Below are 19,930 nucleotides of genomic sequence, written 5' to 3'. Positions count from 1 at the left end.
CATCTCGCTTTAGAGGTCGAGGGAGCTGGCGTTTGTCCGCAGTTTTTCTGGGTCATGTGGCTAGCATGACTAAGCCGCTTCTGGCACAACGGAACACCGAAACCAGAGCAGCACACGGAAATGCCATTTACCTTCCCACTGGAGCAGTACCTATTTATCTACTTGCACTTTTTGGCGTGCTTTCGAACTGCTAGGTTGGCAGGAGCTGGGACTGAGCAACGGGAGCTCACTCTGTCGCGGGGATTCGAACCGCATACTTTCTGATCGGCAAGCCCAAGAGGCTCAGTGGTTTAGACCACAGCGCCACCCACGTCCCAAGCAGGGCTTAGGGAAGGAAAAATGATGGATTATGTGTGCTGATGTTTGCAGGTGTCCACACATGGGGTTCCCCCGCCCCACCACGGACGTGTACCAAGCTGCCCCCACCATTAGCACAAAGTAATAATTCTCTCCCATCACTCACATAAAAGAATCAAGTATTTTCACGTTTATTTGTCTTTTGGGGTTGCCACTAAAGTCTCCAGTTTTTGGCTTCTATAGAAATTTCTCCAAAAAGAAAAAGAAAAAACCTTTTCTTAAAGAATGAAACAAAAATTAAAAAAAGACAGACAAGACGTCATGGGGAGGGGCCCCCACAGACCAAATCCTCGCTCCCCACTCTCTTCTGCTTCCAGGGTCCTGTGCGGTTCACTTCCCCCCACCCCAAAAGCTGGGTTGGTCCGTTACCTCTGTCGGGGTCTTTATGTTCCCACTTGCCCCCTTTTTTTAGTTCTTGGTCCTATATTACTTCAGGTTGGTTTGTTAAAAGCGTGGAACCCGGCAGGCCCCACGACTCCTCAGAAGGCGGCTTAGTTGACCCTGAGTTCAGTCTCCATCGCCAGTGTACAGTTTGCTTGCACACAACCCACCTCCTTGCCCGCCTTGCGGCGGGTTTACGTTTCCACGCCGCTAACTGGACCTTCCGGCCAGGGGTCCCGGCCTTCCCCCCACCCCCACCCTGGAAAAAGAAGGCGAACTGTCCCTTTGCCCCGCAAATAGCTGGAGGTATTCATTTCCCAGCAGGCACGTGGCGGGGGCAGTGTGGGATCCCCAACCCCTTTTGGCACCTCTGCTTAAGCAAACTCCCTCCACGGGGCAAAGGCATGGGGGAACAGCACAAAAAGGGGGGGCTGTGGTTCCAGCTGCACTGTGGAAGGGGTAGGAGGAGCTGGAGGGGGGCAAGGCCGACAGGGGTGGGGTGGGGTCTGTGTCTGCGGATATTGGTTTTCATATCCCTTTCCCTCATAGTAAGAGGCTCAGGAAACTGTCTTTCTGCGGCGTCAGAAACAAGCTGCCACAGATCTAATCACCACAACGGCGAGGTTCAACTGGGGCGGGGGGGGCATGTATGTCTCTTTCCCACGAGAAGTGGGGATTAGAAAAGGACTCTCTCTACCCCTTGGATTTTGAGAAGAGCTGTGGTCTTCTTTTTTTGCGGGGAGGCAGGAGGGCCGCAAAGATATCCACACACTACCCCTAGGGAATGGGATTATGCGCCAGGGTGTGGGCGGGGAAGTCCCCTCAGGCCTGGGTCCCCCAAATCAGGGCATACGCATAGCGTACATGTCTTAAGAGCAGGCGCCTCCGCACGAGAGCGAAGGCAGGGCCGAGGTGGGGAAGGGGGCCAGTAAGCACGTGGGGTGGGCATCACTCCTGCCCGCTGAGTTCGCGGGGGGCTCCCCGGCGCGGAGTGCCCTCCTCAGAAGGCGGGGGCCCCCGAGGCGGCGGGGGGGCTCCCCGAAGAGTCTGGATGCGCCGGCACTCGTGGCAGATGCGGACGTGGGTGCAAGGCCGGGGGGTCTCCTCCAGGAGGCGCTGCGGCCCCGGCTCAGACACCAGAGTCCCCGAGTAGAGCTTGCCGTTGCTGAGGCGCATCTCTCGGACGGAGCGCAGCGACAGGGCGCCTCGGGTGGTGTAGTGGCGCCGGCGCCGGCGGGAGCGGGTCGGCTTGCGGCAAGAAACGGCGTGGCGCAGCTCTCGCAGCATCTCCTGGCACACCGAGATCTGTCACGAAGGAAGGAGCAAGCAGTGAGGAGGTGGGCGCCACCCTAAGCATACCTCCAACATTCCTCCGGTGAAAATAGGGGGGAAAACCCATTTTTCTGCATGCCCCTGTTTCCCCGGCCATATATACTTGTGTGGTGGCAGTGGCCGAGACTGAGAAGTCAATATCCATGTTAAACTTTGTGCAATACCACAGAGAGTACCCGGTGTAATGTTGCTACATTAGGCGGCTTGGGGCATTGTAATTTAACACAGCGGGCGGCATTTCAGGACCAGCCCCTGCCCACTTTTGGGGCACCAATGGAGGAAGGCATGCTTCCTTGGCCCTTCTGGCATCTCATTTCTCAGCTACCCTGCCCCTCTACTTGCACCCTGACCAGGGTTTCCAAGCAGCAAGTATTTTATTGATCCAGCCCATCAGTAAACAGGGCCTAAAAAGTTGATAAACTTTGTATTTTGCCCTAGGAGATTCTACCTCAACCCTATTCCTCAGTTTTCAGATGCTTGCAGGTTCCGCTGCGACTTGACCGTGCTACGCTTTCCCAGAAAAAACAGTATTTTTTGAAATGAAAGTGTTGCTGGCAAACCCAGCCTCCAAATCATTGAGGTACAATCCTCTTGGATTCTCACGACACAAACAAGAATATGAGCACAGACTACCTTAAAATCACAAGAGGTTTTTTTAATTTAACCATAGATAGTCTGCCTCTGAACACAGGGGTTTGTCTTTGAACTATGATGAATAGAGATGTGGGGAAATTTCAGCAGGAACAGAAATGGCCACAGTTCATTTATTTGTCTTGAGTTTAGAACGGAACTCAATCCATCAGATAGATCAGTATTCACTTGTTGCTGCTGCTTTCAGTCTCAAAATGATTCCTAATTCATTGTCCACCGCCACTTCCTTTGCAGTGAAATGAATGGGATGGAAAAATGAAGCGACAACATAATTTACGTAATTAATTACCTAAGTTATGTAGTTCCATCACAGCAGACAGAGAGACAAATAACATAGTTTTCAAGGTGAACTGCAGCGGAATGGAAGCAGTGTTTATGCGAGGAATGGAGGGCAATACAGAAAATTATGCCTTCTTATTAATAACGTTTGATAGACCTAGTCTGGGTTCATTTAATCATTTAAAAATATAATTTCTTCAGAAACTGGGTAGTATTTTCCCTAAGTACTACTGCTTGAATAAATCCAACCTGTCCTGCTGGAATAAATTCTTCTGAGCCTACTGCCAGTTGGTTTCAATGAAACATAATCACTTAGTGCCACTCCAGACATAGCAGCCATCTTGTGATGTTACAGCACGGCAGCCATTTTGGAGATGGTCCTTACTTGGGGAAAATTCTCAAAAGGTGGAGCAACAGAGAAGTCTTTAGAACAAAACAAAACAAAAAATGGAGGCTAGCATACTAAATACTTCTGAAGGGTCCTCGCCTTCCCCTGTTGCTGACCCAGAGGGAAAAGAGGGATACAGAGGGAGGGAGTTTCTGTAAGAAAAGGCCTTGGTAGCTGAGGTTGGGGGGAGTTGAGTATGTTTAGCCTAGATAAGAGGAGACTGAGAGGAGATATGATAACCATCTTCAAGTATCTGTCACACGGAAGATGGAGCAAGCTTGTTTGCTCCTGCTCCGGAGGGTAGGACTCGAAACAATGGCTTCAAAATTCAAGACAGGAGATTCTGACTATACATCAGGAAGAACTTTCTGACATTCAGAGCTGTTTGATAGTGGAAGAGACGCTCTCAGAAGTTGGCAGACTCTCTCCTTCATGGGGAGTTTTTAGGTAGAGGTCGGGTGGCCATCTGCCATGGCTGCTTTAGCTCAGATTCCTGCACCGCAGGGGGTTGGACTAGATGACCCTTGGGGGTCCCTTCAGACTCTACAATTCTAGGAGTCAAGGACACTAGAGGGCCTTGTTCCAGTCAGTAACACACACACTCTCTGGGCCAAAACTACCCCACTGCCCTGAATGACTTAGAAGATGAGATATAAACAGCAATTAATAGAATTGATAATGATAACTGAATGATTATCGGTGTATTTAAAGCAGAGTGGATTTGTGACCTTCCAGAAGTTCCTGGGCTGAAGCTCCCATCATTCCAGGTCATGCTGGCTGGAGCTGAGGGGCACTGAGCACTGACAATAATCAAGAGGACCACAGGTTCCCCTCCCTAATTTAAGAAGTATTAGTACGGGGAAACAAGAATCAAGGACATGTAAGGTGAGAATAACCCTTCAGCTCTTGTTAGAAACAAGAGGGTTTCCCCCCCATGTATGGAAAAAAAAACTTCCAACAGCTGATGAACAAAATAATAAAACAATTCATTTTGAACAGCAGGGCAGCATCCTCTGTGATCTTCATTGTTTATGTGACTACAAAGCTTCCTGCGGCTGTTAGGGCGGTTGTTTTGTTCTGTACAAAATTTAAATTTAAATTTAAATTCTAAATATGTTGCAAGTTGCTTGGAGACCTTTGGGTAGCAGGCAACAAACAAGTCAAAACAAACAAGCAAGCAAATAAATAATATGTGCTCGCAACCGATAAATTACCGCAAAATGAAGCCAATGTCAGCTCATGAACAATAGTGAAATTATGCTTTTCTATTACAGGGCAACCTCAAACAGAAAGCCCCCAGAAGAGGATGTAGCTCAGCAGTAAAATGCCTGCTTTGCATGCAGAAGGTCCCAGGTTCAATGCCCGGCGTCCTCAGGTAAAGAGAGACACCCACCTTCCTGAAATCCAGGAGAACTGGGCAGCATTAATACTGAAGAAGGAGCAGGTAAGGCCCAGCCACCAGCCACAAACAAGCAGGACAATATCATCGCTCCTGCTCTGAAAACAGCAGCAGATTTCTGCCCGCTCTCTGCACACACGCACACCGTACTTGTAAAGCAGTGTCACACCACTTTGAATAGTCGTTGTTTCACCCAAAGAATTATGGAAGCTGTAGTTCGATACGGATGCTGAGAGTTGTCAGGAGACCCCTCACATAGCTACAATTCCCAGAGGTCCCTGTGAAGAGGGATTGGCTCTTAAATCACTCTGAGAATTGCATCCCTGGGAGGTAAATAGGGGCATCCGAACACAGCCAGTGTGGTGTAGTGGTTAAGAGCGGTGGACTCGTAATCTGGTGAACCGGGTTTGATTCCCTGCTCCTCCACATGCAGCTGCTGGGTGACCTTGGGCTAGTCACACTTCTCTGAAGTCTCTCAGCCCCACTCACCTCACAGAGTGTTTGTTGTGGGGGAGGAAGGGAAAGGAGATTGTTAGCTGCTTTGAGACTCTTTCAGGTAGTGATAAAGTGGGATATCAAATCCAAACTCTTCTTCTTCTTCTTAACAGACTATAGTTCCCAGAATTCTTTGGGGAAGCCAGGACTGTCTAAAGTGGCATGGTACTTTAAAATGTATGGTGTAAACGTGAACTTCTCCTCTCTTCGACCCTCCCAGTGTCCCTATTTTCCAGGGACAGTCCCGGATTTACTGGGACTAATTTCTAGGTTTCTAATTTGATCCCAGAATGTCCCACTTTTCCTTAGGAAAATATATGTTGTAAGCAGCCCAGAGTGGCTGGGGCAATACATAAAAAATTGGGGAGGGGTATAACTAATAAAATCAGATGGGCAGGGTATAATAAAATAAGAAGAAGAAGAACAACAACAACAGAATAGGACGATCCTGTCTTTATTGGAGAAATGTTGGAGGGTCTGCACTGTCTGTCTGTCTCTCTCACAAACACACACACACACCTGCAATTCTGCCTCCAGTCTGCACCCTCTGATTCACTCCTCAATCTTCTTGTGGCTCCTTGACCAGTTTAACGCCCTTCTTAAAACCACCCACTCATACTTCCTGAGGGGCTGGTGGCAACAGTCTTCCCTTTAGACCCAGCCACTGTCCTTCTTTCCTTCCTCCATGCAACCAGAGAACCAGCCACACCCCACCTCACCTCTTCATGTTCAGCCGAGCGACGCGTGGCCCATACAAATTCCATGACAGCGACGAAGACTGCAATGATTAGCCCGCAGATGAGCACCACAAAGATGCCTCCAATGTTCTCCATGCCCAGCCCTGGGGGGAGGGGGGGAGAGAGAGAGAGAGGAAGAAAAAATAATAATGGGAGCCAGCAAGGACAGGATGGACAGAGCTCTAAGCTGCCTCACCCTGGCCACTTTCAGGAACTCAGAGAGAATTCCTAACACCTTGGATTTCACATCTCTCACACGCACACCTATAACGTTGTCTCCTTGCCCAATGTGCCTAGAGCAGCTCTGAATGTTCGCTTCCAAATATTTTCAGTGCAATTTTCAGCGCTTTGGAAGATCCCCAAATCCCACCCAAGAAAAACTTAAATGTATGCTTTTGAAAGTTAGGATGTTTGCAGACACCATGTTTCCCTTTTCCTGCTGCTTCCTCGCTACTATTTTTCAGCTTTTCCTTCCCCAGAATCCAGCCAATCCGGAATCCCTTAGTAAATGGGCTGACACATTTCGCTGATTTTTCGATAAGTGGGATCTTTAAAAATCAATAGAACACAGGCTGAAAATAAACCCTTTGCGTCCAAACCAACAGAAGCTACTGAGTTGCTCAACTGTTAGTTGGACACAATATTGGATCTGTTTCTGCTATGGTGAGGCATGTATTCCTGCGTCTACAGCTGCAGCTCATTGGATTTTCCTCTACCAACCCATCTTTTTCGACCGGCAGTCTTCTTTCTTGCCACCAGAGGTTGCTCTACACAGCCTATTAGCAATCTCCACAAAACCTACATCTGATTTCAGCAGGTGGGCATGCCTGTGAGCCACACATGAAATCTAAGTTACAAAAACTGACGTCAAAACAGCCCCAAAGACAGGGCCTCACAACCATATACTGTGGGCCTTCATTTAGGCAGAGAAAAATGCTCAATGCCAAGGTTTCACCTGCTGGCTTCTTCCTCCAGGTTTTATTCCCCCCCCCCCAGCTTGCCATATTTAATTGTTTGTATGGAAGAGAGGTCTGAGGAACATTGTGCCATACGTTCAAAGCACATTTCTTTCCACGGGGCCTATAAGACAGAGTTGTTCCGCTTGGCCTTTGGCTTGGAATCAACTTGATCCCCTTCCCCCCTTTCCTTTTTCCTTTCTCCTTCTGTGATGGAACCCCTATTTGGGGACTTCTCTGACTTTTCCTGGCCCACATAGGACCAGTCTGGATAGTTGGCCTTGGTGAAGATTTGACGTTTTGATTTGAGTTTCTACTGAAATGAGTCTGTATTTTAATCTTGTTTTTAAGTTGTATTTTAATCCATTGTTTTTATACCAGGTGTTAGCCGCCTTGAGCCCGGTCTTGGCTGGGGAGGGCCGGTTATAAATAAAATTTATTATTATTATTACTATTTAGATCACATGCCTCCGTCCCCAATTAATCCTGAGAACTGCAGTTTGTTGGGAACTGGGAATCTGTGAAGGGTAAATGGCAGTTCCCAGAATCCTTTGGGGGAAGAAGTTATGTACAGTGGTACCTCTGGTTACGTACTTAATTCGTTCCGGAGGTCCGTTCTTAACCTGAAACTGTTCTTAACCTGAAGCACCACTTTAGCTAATGGGGCCTCCTGCTGCCGCTGCACCGCCAGAGCACGATTTCTGTTCTCATTCTGTAGCAAAGTTCTTAACCTGAAGCACTATTTCTGGGTTAGCAGAGTCTGTAACCTGAAGCATATGTAACCTGAAGCATATATAACCCGAGGTAACACTGTACTTGAAGTGCCTGGTGTAGGTTTAACCCATATTTATCAAAAACCTTGGGCTGAAATTCCAGTTGGGTTCTACTCAGTGTTTACCCAACCATGGCGTCCATTGGCAACCTCAGGTTGGCAGCGCCCATCATACGCACCCCTCTGACCCTCAGAACCTCACCTTTGGCCCGGTGGTCCTCTTCTTTGGGACACTTGCTTCCCTCCCACCACTTCCGTTTCAAGATCTCCAGGCGGTTGTTCTCCTGAAGCTGCAAGATGGCGAGGGTGATCTCGTCCCGGAACGGGGAGCCTGCGGGATTGTCAAGGAGGCAGATATGACACAGGGCTGTCAATGATGATTAATCCACCCCTTCTCAGGCCATCACTCAGTCGAGCTTCAGAGCAGGGGCCGGCATGTCGGCTCCAGCATTATGAAAGTCGTCTAATATAGCTCCCTGCTGACTTTGAATCTTATTTACCAGTTGGCTTATTGGTCACACAAGGCTTGTCAGCGTTTAAGGTAAGCGGGGGGAAAGGCGAGCGGGGCCCCAGCTGCCGCAATCAGCTGCAGCTCCTTGCAAGAGCAAGCCTATATCACTTTTTTGAAAATCTCCCTCAGTATTGATCTCTGGGTGATTGGCTGACCTTACTGCCGAAGTTCATCCAAAGTGAAAGGGGAATCTAAAAGATCCATGTTGATGAAACCGCTGTTTCGAACATCCCCAATGACAGGCTATACCTGCCTATGTAGGGGTGTGTGTGTGTGGGCACATGCGCGTGAAAAAGAGAAGGAAAAAGAGAAGGAGCTGATATAAGCAAGGACGTCTGCATGAGAAATCAATGTGTTTTTTTGAAAGGTTCATGCAAGGCGTTTTGTTGTTGTAGCGTTCACCAGTGCTTTTTTTCTTTAAAAAAATGCTTAGGGGTACTCTCATTTTGACTCCATAAAATCACCATTTTATAGTTCGAATCAGAGGGAATAAATACAGCAAATGGACAAAAGTACAAAGATTCACAAAATGTTTAGGGGTATGTGTCCCCCTGCGTCCCCCCAGAAACAAAAGCACTGGCGTTCACAAAATGTCATTGCCAGAAGAACACTAACCTATATACCCCCCCCCCAGTTTATTCTGGATTTACCCTTTCCAAGGGATATTTTATGTAAAATAAAAAATAAAAAATTGTCAACAACCCATTTGCAATATCTCAAATTACGCCCTCTCCACAAAGCACACCTTCTACCTTTCTGGTAGAAAAAAAAATCAAACGGTCAATTTTGGCCTTCGAAAAGAATTCCTTCTGATTAGTTCACAGTGTCCCGAACTCCAAATGCACTTGACAACCTGCCACCTGGCGGAACCCCCAGTTATTTGCATTTATCTGTTTCCAATACCCATTCCAACCCCAGGCTGAGCCAATTAACAGGGCGCCTGGCTCAAGCTCACAAAGGTTTTCTGTGGTGGGACTTCTCCAAGAACCCCCATTGCACCCCCATGCTGACTACTTTGAGATTATAAATCTACAAAATAGGGCCTTGTCTTGATATTTTCGGACAATAAAGAGGCTCACGTATGTATAAACAGTATCTATTTCATACCAATATAGAAGATCAACAATACAGACGTCACACAAACATATACAGAATCCTGAGGGCAGCCCTGTATAGGTGAATTTTTAACGTTTGATGTTTTATAATGTTTTTCTATTTTGCTGGAAGCTGCTCAGAGTGGCTGGGGCAACTCAGTCAGATGGGCGGCATCTACATAATAAATTATTATTATTATTATTATTATTATTATTATTATTATTATTATTATTATTATTTAAACAGTGAAGACTAGTAACTACCAACTATGGATTGCTAGTAAAGAGTTGGTGATTCATAGCATTCATTGTTATTTGGGATTTTTTTTATGTGCTTGTAAAATGTTTGTGCTGTTGATCTTTCATGTTAGCATAATATAGACACGATTCATAACTTCTTCTTCTTTGTTTTTGTGCAACATCTAGCACCAGGAATTCCTAGTGCCAGGTGCAGTACAGAAGAATCAAGGTAGTCATACAGCAACCTCCACAATAAGTAGAAGTGACTCAGGTATATATAAATAGCATCTATTATTATCAGCATTGTAATTATTATTAGGCCCACGCTTCTGTGTCCCTGTGCCTTTGACATTTTCCATTGTTCTGCTCTTGGCACCGATGCCAGCTGATGATTGGCTCCAGCTACTGCCACTCACCCAGTGGCATGCCGATGCCATAGCCCTTGGTATCCAACAGCCCCCCAATTTGCGTGAGGTTGCAGTTGAGCCTCCGGTGATACTCGTTCATCGTGCTCTCGAGCAAGAAGGCATACTTCGAATTCAGCACCCGGGCGATCCCCTCCTCTGTGCTCTTGACAAAGACACTAGGTTGCTTTGAATGCATGTAGTTCCACATCCGCTGGTACGTCTGGTACCGAGAATTCTGGTTGGAGAAAAAGATAGGGAGAGAATGAATGAGGGAGAGGGTGCTGAGACTTTGCAAGGCGATCATATACTCATGGCTTGCTCTGAGACAGGGGTCTGCAACCTTTAATACAAAAAGAGCCACTTGGACCCGTTTCCGAAGGAAAAAAAAACTGGGAGCCGCAAAACCATTGCGACATTTAAAACAAATATATCTCCGGAGCCACAATCTGACAGCGGGCGGGAAGGTGACGTTGGGACGGTGCGTGACTAACGCACGCACTGCCCCCATGCGACGTCACAGCCAGTACAGCGCCCGCCACAGTGGGGAGTGTCGGGGCGCACAATGCGCCTCCTCCCCTCGCTAGTATCCACCCCGGAGCCGCGGCAAAGGTGTAAAAGAGCCACATGCGGCTCCGGAGCCGCGGGTTGCAGACCCCTGCTCTGAGAGGTTAGTTTCTTCCACAAATGAAATTTTATCGTGATAAGCGTCGTCATAATGCGAAGGAAGGACCTGTACGTTGGTTTATTACATTTTTATCCAAAAGATATCAGGACAGCCTGCAAGTTTCTCTCACCCTCCCCATTTTATCTTCCCAACAACCCTGTTGGGTAGGCTAGGCTGAAAGATAGTGATTGACCCAAGGTCACTCAGAAAGCTTTGTGGCTGAGAGGGAATTTTAAGTTTAGGCCTCACTTGTATTAAGTTCAATATTCCAGCCACACAGTTCATTGACATGCTGCAGAGCTTGACTGATGCCCAGGGTGGAAGTCTTCCTAGAATGAAATCATAAACTCAAAAAAGCAGCCAGTCCCTGGTGGGGGCCCTATATATATATATATATATATATGCTTTCGTAGATTTTCACGGGTACAGGAATGCAGGTTTTGGTGTCTTCGGGTGTCTTCCCGTGTAAGAGTTGGGGTGTCTAGGCGACGTTTCGACGAGGTCTCACTCGTCATCTTCAGGCTGGTGCTTTCGGCTTCTTGTTACTGGAACAGAGCAGGATCTCAGTGTTTGAGTTCCTATAAATACTGTTGAGGGGGTGTGGTGTATAGCATTGGACAAACAAACAGACGAATAAATGCACGTATCGCAGAACACAAGAATGCCGTCAAAAAAGAAGAAAAAACTTCCTCTCTTTTCCAACACATGAAAGAAACAGGACACGAAATTAATTTTGCAGATTCCAAATTGCTCTTTAACATGGAACATCACCACAAGAGAATAATCATGGAAGCCATCGAGATAGAGAAACACCCTCACAACATGAACAAGCGTGACGACACGTCCCGCCTGCCAGACATCTGGAAATTAGCCCTCCCCACAAAAACCGACACCAGAACCAGAGGCACACAGAACGCCATCACCAATCAACCACACCAGACCCAAACCCAGACCCTCTCCACAGATAAATTACAGACACCATCCAGTAGCCAAACCATAGTGGCACCTCCGGATGCTGCACCCCCCTGCAATCCCTACACAGATCTGGCTGGCACAGGGCACAAAACCACAGCTCGCCCCTATACACGAAGCCAAGCCAGAGCACAACTAAGTGCAGTACAGCCATCTTCTCAGAAAAACTCTTCACAAGCTCAAGAGGTCAAGACACGAAAGCTTTAGCAACTAATCCACACCTAATGACCCACCTAAGTGGTACTCAGAATATCACTCAAGAAATCACTCAAGATATCCCTCAAGTAATTAAGGAACAAAAGAAGAAAAGGCACACTAACCTGGGAACTTCCTCTCTGCCCAGAACGTTGGAGGCTATACACCACACCCCCTCAACAGTATTTATAGGAACTCAAACACTGAGATCCTGCTCTGTTCCAGTAACAAGAAGCCGAAAGCACCAGCCTGAAGATGACGAGTGAGACCTCGTCGAAACGTCGCCTAGACACCCCAACTCTTACACGGGAAGACACCCGAAGACACCAAAACCTGCATATATATATATATATATATATATATTCAAATTACTGCTTTCAGCAACAAGTAGTGGAGCTGGGCTTGCTCTGTCCTCTCCCTGTGGCTGGTGGAAATAAAAAGACTAGGTTGTTCTCAGGCGACAAGCAGACAGAAGCATGCGGTGTGGCGAGAGAGGGCGGCGCACATAAAAAATAAAAATAAATCAGAAACTGCCCCGGCAATGCACTTGAGCAACTCACAATTTTATGCTGAATTATTGATGCTTTGCTTCCAAACTGAAAACGCAGTGGGCTGCCCAAGTTTAGCACTAGAGAGGGAATTATCAGGGTAACCTGTCATTTTTGTGTTTTCTGTCGGGGGGGGGGTTTGTTGTTGTTGTTGTTATTATTGTTATTAATGATACAGCCCTTGCACACCTAGTAGATTATTGTGGTCAGGTTTCTCGTGAAAGTTGCAAAGATCTCAGAAGCCCCTTCTGCAGTAACTTAGAGAAGGGCTGTCCCTGTTCTGCGGAACAGCATTCCTGCCAAGATGATAGGCGGTCACTTATTTGCACTTTCCGGAAACAGTCGAAGACATTTTGTTCTAACAGGCTTTCTTAGATGAGTCAATGGGCCTTTGCCACGAGTGTGCACTCGTAAGGGTTTTAGCCTTGCTTTAAATGCGTTATTCTTTGTCGCCAACTATCGCCAGTACAAATCGCCACGAGAGACGGTGTTTTTAGAAGGCGATTAATGAATCAACTTCAACTATAAGAAAAACCCGAGGTCTTAGAAACAGATGAAGGCGGAACTGGACTCCACACTAAAAACTATTTTGCCGTGCGATTGTGAGGTGGCAGGATGCAGTGAGCTGGTCCTCAGACCTGACAAGGGCAACGCATAAGGAGGAGACAGCTTTGGGACTCAGGAAAGAAAGGAATTTGCAGGGCCCTGGCTGAAAGGCAAAACTGTAGGTTTTCCTTTCCGCCATCCGGCCTGCCACCTTGTTTGTTGATTGATTTCCCTTCATTAATGTCTCCCGGAGCAGAGACTGCTGTTACTGTGGAGACAGGTTGCCAGAGCAACCAAGAGAAGGATAGAATTAGACCCCCCCCCCCAAAAAAATGACAATAGACTGGTCACTGCCGCCTTGGCTACTGTTGCCATGGGAACCTCCAGCCTTGACCTTCTCTCTCTCCCCCTTCCAATACCCCAATACTATGATTAGTAGTGAGGGGGGCACTTGGACTGAGATGTCAGATCCTGTGCCCCCCGCTGGCCCTGAGGGACATCAGCTTTGAATATATTTTCAGAGGGAACAGTTCTTCAGCCCAGCGCAATATCAGAGAAAAAGCTAGCCAGGGCTAGGACACTCCCCAAGTCCCAAGAGACAGAAGCCTCGGCTTGATGTGGGGCGTTTATATGTATGAGAACATTTGGGATAGTTAAGGAGACAGCTGAAGGTTGTCTCAGCTATCCACCCGTAATTAAAGTGGTTTTGTGGAGATCTTTTCCTCCCCACCACTCGGGAGAATTTCAAGAAGGTATTTTAAAAGGTACTCAGGAAGTCGGGAGAATGAAAAGAAATGAAGGCCACTCTTCACATAATGTTTTTCAGATGCGAGAGAGAACAGGGGCCTATATTGGTTCAGAAAGGGGTATTTTGAAAGGGAACAGCTTGAGTTGTGTGGCAAGGGGAAGCTGCACTAGTAGACAAAACAAAAAAAAACATTTTACACAAATTTATCATTATTATTACTACTACTATTAATTACCCGCCCTTCACCAGAAGGTTTCAGGCTTGCAACAATTTGAAATTCAGAATTAAAAACAGTTTGCAGCCGCAGGAATAGGGGAGTCCTGAAAGGACCTGTTCTCCTTTGCCCCTTGTTATATTTGCAAAATATATGTATTTTGTGCTGTGAACAAAAGCTTCTGCCCTGGAAGCCCAACCCACAGAGCTTGTGCAGAGGTTGGAGCAGTTTCCAGAACTGCACTCCTTTTGAGTACTGGTTCAGATTTACAGTGCAATCTTAATACATGTCTTTGTTTAACTGCTGAGTGAAATGGGAACGACACGCAAGGAATTGTCCATGGGAATTCTTTTTTTCCCCTTTTCCTTTTGGACTGATTCCTATTAAGCATGGAGAATGTCGTGTTAGGCCAGGATTCCCCCATAAGCCAAAGGGAAAGCCAGCAGGATTCTATTATCCTGCTTCTAAGGATGCACAGATTGTCTCTCTGATTCACAGACAAGGAGCATGTAATCCAACCAGGGCCAAGCAGGTGATCCCAAAAAGTTCACAGAGAGGTCATAGTGGGGATTGCCACCCTTGAAAGCAGGCATTTAGGAGTTTTCCCGTCTCTGAATAAAGAGGTTCTGGGCTTTAACTATAATAATAGTAATAGTAATAATAATAATAATAATAATAATAATAATAATAATAATAATAATAATAATTTATTTATATCCCGCCCTCCCCAGCCAAAGTCGAACAAGAGCAACAAGAGCGAGCAAGAGCAAAACTTGGGACAGAGTAGCTAAGCAGACACGATCAAAACACAGCTACAGTGGTGCCTCGCAAGACGAAAAGAATCCGTTCTGTGATTCTCTTCGTCTAGCGGTTTTTTCGTCTTGCGAAGCAAGCCCATTGACGGATTAGCGGATTAGCACTATTAGCGGCTTTTAGCGGCTTATCTGCTGATCGGATCAGCTGATAAGCGGCTTAGAAAGGGGGGGGGGGGAAAAACCAGCAGGAACTCGCAAGACATTTTCGTCTTGCGAAGCAAGCCCATAGGAGATTTGTTTTGCGAAGCACCTCCAAAACGGAAAACTCTTTCGTCTAGCGAGTTTTCCGTCTTGCGAGGCATTCGTCTTGCGGGGCACCACTGTACGTTATTTTCCCCAATTCAGATCAAAGACCCGTATCTGCCAACTTCAGGGCTGGGTGCCAATGCCTTTTGCAGCTAAAACAGCACCACCCACCCGTGAGAGGAAGGCAGCAGCGAGCTCAGGAAAACCCCCACGGTTTACAGAAGCGCATAAACATTGTTAGAAGGGGGCAAACTTAAAAACAGCCCGCTGATGACTGAGCATGCTCGGTGACCGTGGACGGATGAATGACAGCTGCGGGAGGGAACTGGGTGTCAGCCCAGCCATAGAGCTGACGAGCGTATCTCTCTCACTTGGAAGAAGGTCATTGTGGAGCCCGCGTGGATGGTGCCATATTCAATGTTGGTCTGGTCAGCCAAGTCGTCCGCCGACTCAATGGGCACCTCCATCCTCTGCACGGTGAGGAAGGCAGCAAGGTTGGCCGTGTAAGAGGAGATGATGATCAAGGTGAATGCCCACCTGCAGCAACAAGAACAAAATTCACACACAATTTTCAGTACCAAAAAAAACAACAACCCCCATTTAAGGAGGGCAATGTATGCATTTCTATGCATTTAATTTATAGCTCACCCCCCCAAAAAAAACCAGCTTCTATTTTATCCTCACAACAGCCCTGTGGAATAGGTTGGGCTAAGAGAAAGCCACTTCCGAGCTGGAGAGGAGGTCGGGTTGCGGGCTTCACGCCCTCCCCACATGCGCGGGGCCTGGCTCACAGCCCCTGCGAGACTGAGGGAATCCTCGGCCGCGTCATCTCCCTTGCCAGCCAATCGGCTGGCCCAGGAGGCGTGGCCTGCGCTATTTAGGGCCGGCGCGGCAGAGGATTTTCCTCTTTCGTCGCTCCAGCTGCTCCAGTTTCCCAACCCTCCCACCCTTTAGGTTCGGCTCTCTGACATTGCTATGGACGTCGCTTGGTCGCCGTCAAGGGGCCTGGTAGGAATTTTTTCCACTTGGCAAATTGGCTCCAGCCATTTGGATTTTCGCCTACCTCGTAGCAAATCGTCACAACTTCCTCGGCATTGGGCATTCTTAGGCATTGGTAAGGGTATTGTTATGTAGATGGGGAGGGGAGGAAGTGCCATCACCTTCCCCCATATTGAAGGGTAGTCCGGTAAAGGATTGGGGGGGGCGTTGCCCTGTCTGAAGCCTATGGAGGTGTGGGTCTAGGGCACGCCCCCAAGCAGTGACCCCAGGGGAGCTCCTAGTTGATGTGCATCAGTAGGACTCCCCCTACTGGCGGTTAACCCTTCCTGGACTTCAGTCAATCAGGCTGAAGCCGGATAGTCGGTAGGACCAATGCCTAAGCCAATACAGTGGTGCCCCGCAAAACGAATGCCTCGCAAGACGGAAAACTCGCTAGACGAAAGAGTTTTCCATTTTGGAGGTGCTTCGCAAAACGAATTTCCTATGGGCTTGCTTCGCAAGACGACATGTCTTGCGAGTTCCTGCTGGTTTTTTCCCTTTCCCCCCCTTTTTCTAAGCCGCTAAGCCGCTTATCAGCTGATCCGATCAGCAGATAAGCCGCTATAAGCCGCTAATAGCGCTAATCCGCTAATCCGTCAATGGGCTTGCTTCGCAAGATGAAAAAACCGCTAGACGAAGAGAATCACAGAACGGATTCTTTTTGTCTTGCGAGGCACCACTGTACCGCTCAATTCCTGTAACCAGAAAAGTTGTGGCCTATTTTCGCCCATTAACCTAAAATGCTGGTGTCATGTGTCTTTATTTCCGATGGGGGAGGCGGGAACTCGCCACGCAAAGTGAGAGGCCCAAGGCCCAGTGAGCTTGGTGGCTGAGAGTGGATTAGAACCTTGCCCTCCCAGGTCATAGTGCTGCCATCTAACCACTACGCCACACTGGCTGTCGGGGAAGGGCATTCTGGGCATGCATAAAAGTGCCTCTCCACTTCTCCTGCAGAAGCAGAGGAAAACTTCCTAGCTAATGAGATCCCTTCGGGTTTCAAGATCTAATGCCGCGACGCTTCCAGGCTGCAGCTATTTTGGGATGGCATCTAATCACAGGCAAACTCAGGTTGCATATTTATGCAGCAGATTGGGAGGGCTTCCCCGAAAGATTGGACTTCTTTGGAATAAGGAAAGCGATAGGGTGTTGCTTTGGTGGAACATCGCCTAGCCTCCTTACCAGCAAATCAGAATTCACATTGCCACAATTTCTCAGTCGGAAGCTCACAGGTCCTAAATCCGTCTGAGGAGAGGGTGGTGGCAACCCTATGTGATAGCAGTTAACTTTACAAATATCCAGGTTGAGAACAAAGGAGCAAGCAAACTCCCAAATGGGTAAAGGTACCCTTTAAAGGGAAAAAAAAGCCACTTCTTGCCTGCCAGACAGTTTTTTTAAAAAAACCTTGATTGTCTTTCTCCTTCTCTGGCTGCATGCCAACTGCTAAAATATTTCTCCCCAGCCGTCAGCAAAGCAGATGGAAGTATCCTTAGTAGCTAGCAGATACCAGCCATTAAAATTCATCTACACTCAGCTAAGCATTGATGCTTATTTAAGTCCTCAACAATACCCACTGAAGATATGCTGTTAGCCTTTAGCCTAGAGAGAAGGTTGTGTCCTCATTTGACACAAACCAACATTATCCTTGTTAATTTAACATGTCCTAGTCACATACACTTAGGTGAAGAGGTCTGTTCCATTACGTTGCTCAGATTAAGACTTACTAGTAAATTCTATTTTTTATCTTTGTAGAATAGGCTAAGCAACATTTGGGTAAGGTGCTGAAAAGGGTTGAGTGGGCCCAAACATTGATTTAGATTACAAATCCACGCTGCCAATTGGCTAAAGAATTTCTAGAATTCTAGAACCTGCTTTTTAAACCATTAATCAATGGATCAATTAACATTAGATATCACCCAAACTCTGATGTAAGACACTGAACAAAGTATGACAGCCTACAATTCGGTAAACATAAACGGCAGTTTCCCTTTCAGAAGGAATTGCCTTCTTTATTTTTTTTATCCTCTGTTGCAGTAACATGCAAAAACCAAATCAGCCTTCACAGATAAAGAGATGTGCCCTTCAAATGTTGTCGTCACCAAAAATACCCCCCCCCCGATTAATCAACTAAAACTTTAGTAGATTAATCAATACTTAACCACTATCCCATTTTAAAAAATCCAAATTCTGAGGAGCCACCACCAAATGTTTAAGAGGCACCTGGAAAAAAATATTTAATATATTTCAGTTGTTTAAATGGAAGCAGAATGCTACTAGGCAGCTGGGAGATGAGGTGGTGTCTGGAATTTTCCAGATTTGAATATATCCCCATAGCTGGTCATCCCAACTCCACAGAGGCCCCTTTCTCCAAACCTGTCAGGCACATGCCCCACAGATGCTCACCAGACCCCACTGACACAGCGGGTAGAGAGGGCCCGAGGCATGATCTCTGACCCCTGTTGCATGAAGCCGCCAACTGGGAACCAGAGGCTGTTGCCAAGCGTGTACTGGTTTTCCAGTATGTTGTGCCGCTCGCGCAGGCAAGGATGGGGGTTGTACCATTCATAAGGGCTCAGCCTGTGAAAAGAAAAGAAAAGAAAAGAAAAGAAGAGAGAAAAGAAAAGAAAGAGAGGAGAGGAGCTGCCTTACTTCTATGTAAACATATTTAGGCTCAGGGTCTTAGGGGGCAGTCTCCAAACCTTCACTAAACTACCAATTTAATTACAGGAAGGCATGAAAGATGAAGCAGTTTCAAAGTGACATTTCAGATCTCGCCCTAAATGGCTGCAGCCACGAACATCCATCACAGGATTTGAGCAGTGACATTTCCCACAATCTGCTGCAGCAAAGAACACAAGAGCTGCCTTAAAGACGGCACATGACTTTTAGTCCGTTTAGCCCAGTGCAACCCGCTCTGGCTTGCAGCAGGCCTCTGGGCTAGAGATCTTTGACATCGTCAGCTACCTGATCCCTTTTTTGACCTGAAGTTGCTGCCAGGGACTGAACCTGGAGTCTACTGCATGTAGATTAGGCACTCTTCCACTGAACTATGGTCCTTTCCCCAAGTGTAACATGTGGAAGAAACCTAGGCTGGGATGGCTAACAGGCAGCCTCTGAATCAGATGCAGCACTCAAAGCAATTTCATCCGGTCCCTGGAAGCCCTCCCCAATTTTATCTGGAATATGGTGGAAGGAATGTTGCAAGAAACTGAAATATTACATACTTCAAGGTGACTCCTCTGCCTTGCTCCTTCTGTGCAATGTGTATGTGTGAATGTACATATCTGCACATACCATTATGTCTGAGTACCTACTGACAGGCGGTCGTGACTTTATGCAGAGCTCAATTTGTCTGACTAAATCTACCTCCCCCGAGAAAGAATACAGACGCCTGACCACCTCTGCTTCAGGGTGCATTGCAACACACAATGCAACAAGGACGTTTGGTTAGGTGCTTAAAAGATCTGGGGCACAAGCCCATAAGCAAAAATGGGCAGACGCTAATTTATATGTGTGGATGCAGTTTCAGAATTTTAATGCAACAGAATGCAAGCCGACTAATTTCCCAACCCAAACCCCACTTCCAAAAAATACTCAGTTAATTTGTACCACATCCCAGATCACCCGAAACTTCTTTCCCTCAGTTACCCCCGTTAATCTCCTGCTCCAACCCAATTCACTTTCCCTTCAGTTACACAATTCACCACCCCCAAACAGACTCTTTAGAAAGTAATTTCAAGTTGTTCTCTCAAATTAATATCCTAGTAACACGGAGAACACACAGAAGCACAGACTTCTGCTGGATTCATTACCCACCTAGAAACACTAGGGGCACTTAGAAATTTTTTTGTGGGGGAGGCCACAGCAGCGGAGCTGGGAGGGGGGGCACACTGGGCGCCACTCATCCAGGGGGTGGCACTTATCACAGGGCCTGCAATGTGCCCAAGC

At 47.2% G+C, this 19,930-nt stretch overlaps 1 protein-coding gene across 1 annotated transcript in view; it reads right to left on the bottom strand.

Moving 5' to 3' along the window:
• Window positions 1-466: 466 nt before the first annotated feature.
• GRIK5 (glutamate ionotropic receptor kainate type subunit 5) overlaps window positions 467-19,930 on the bottom strand; it is a 92,448-nt gene continuing 72,984 nt past the window's right edge. The window contains exons 15-20 of the mRNA XM_083515785.1: window positions 18,386-18,559; window positions 15,319-15,484; window positions 10,009-10,234; window positions 7,950-8,078; window positions 6,002-6,123; window positions 467-2,043 (exon numbers count right to left, since the gene is read on the bottom strand). Of these exons, the coding sequence (XP_083371911.1) occupies window positions 1,687-2,043; window positions 6,002-6,123; window positions 7,950-8,078; window positions 10,009-10,234; window positions 15,319-15,484; window positions 18,386-18,559 (1,174 nt within the window). The 3' untranslated portion in view covers window positions 467-1,686. The remainder of the gene's footprint in view (window positions 2,044-6,001; window positions 6,124-7,949; window positions 8,079-10,008; window positions 10,235-15,318; window positions 15,485-18,385; window positions 18,560-19,930) is intronic.

This window comes from Podarcis liolepis (assembly GCF_965112155.1).
Source record: "Podarcis liolepis genome assembly, chromosome: 7".
Taxonomy (NCBI): Eukaryota; Metazoa; Chordata; class Lepidosauria; order Squamata; family Lacertidae; genus Podarcis; species Podarcis liolepis.
The sequence above is the reverse complement of the archived record's forward strand: the minus strand, read 5'-3'. Positions and strand labels throughout refer to the sequence as shown.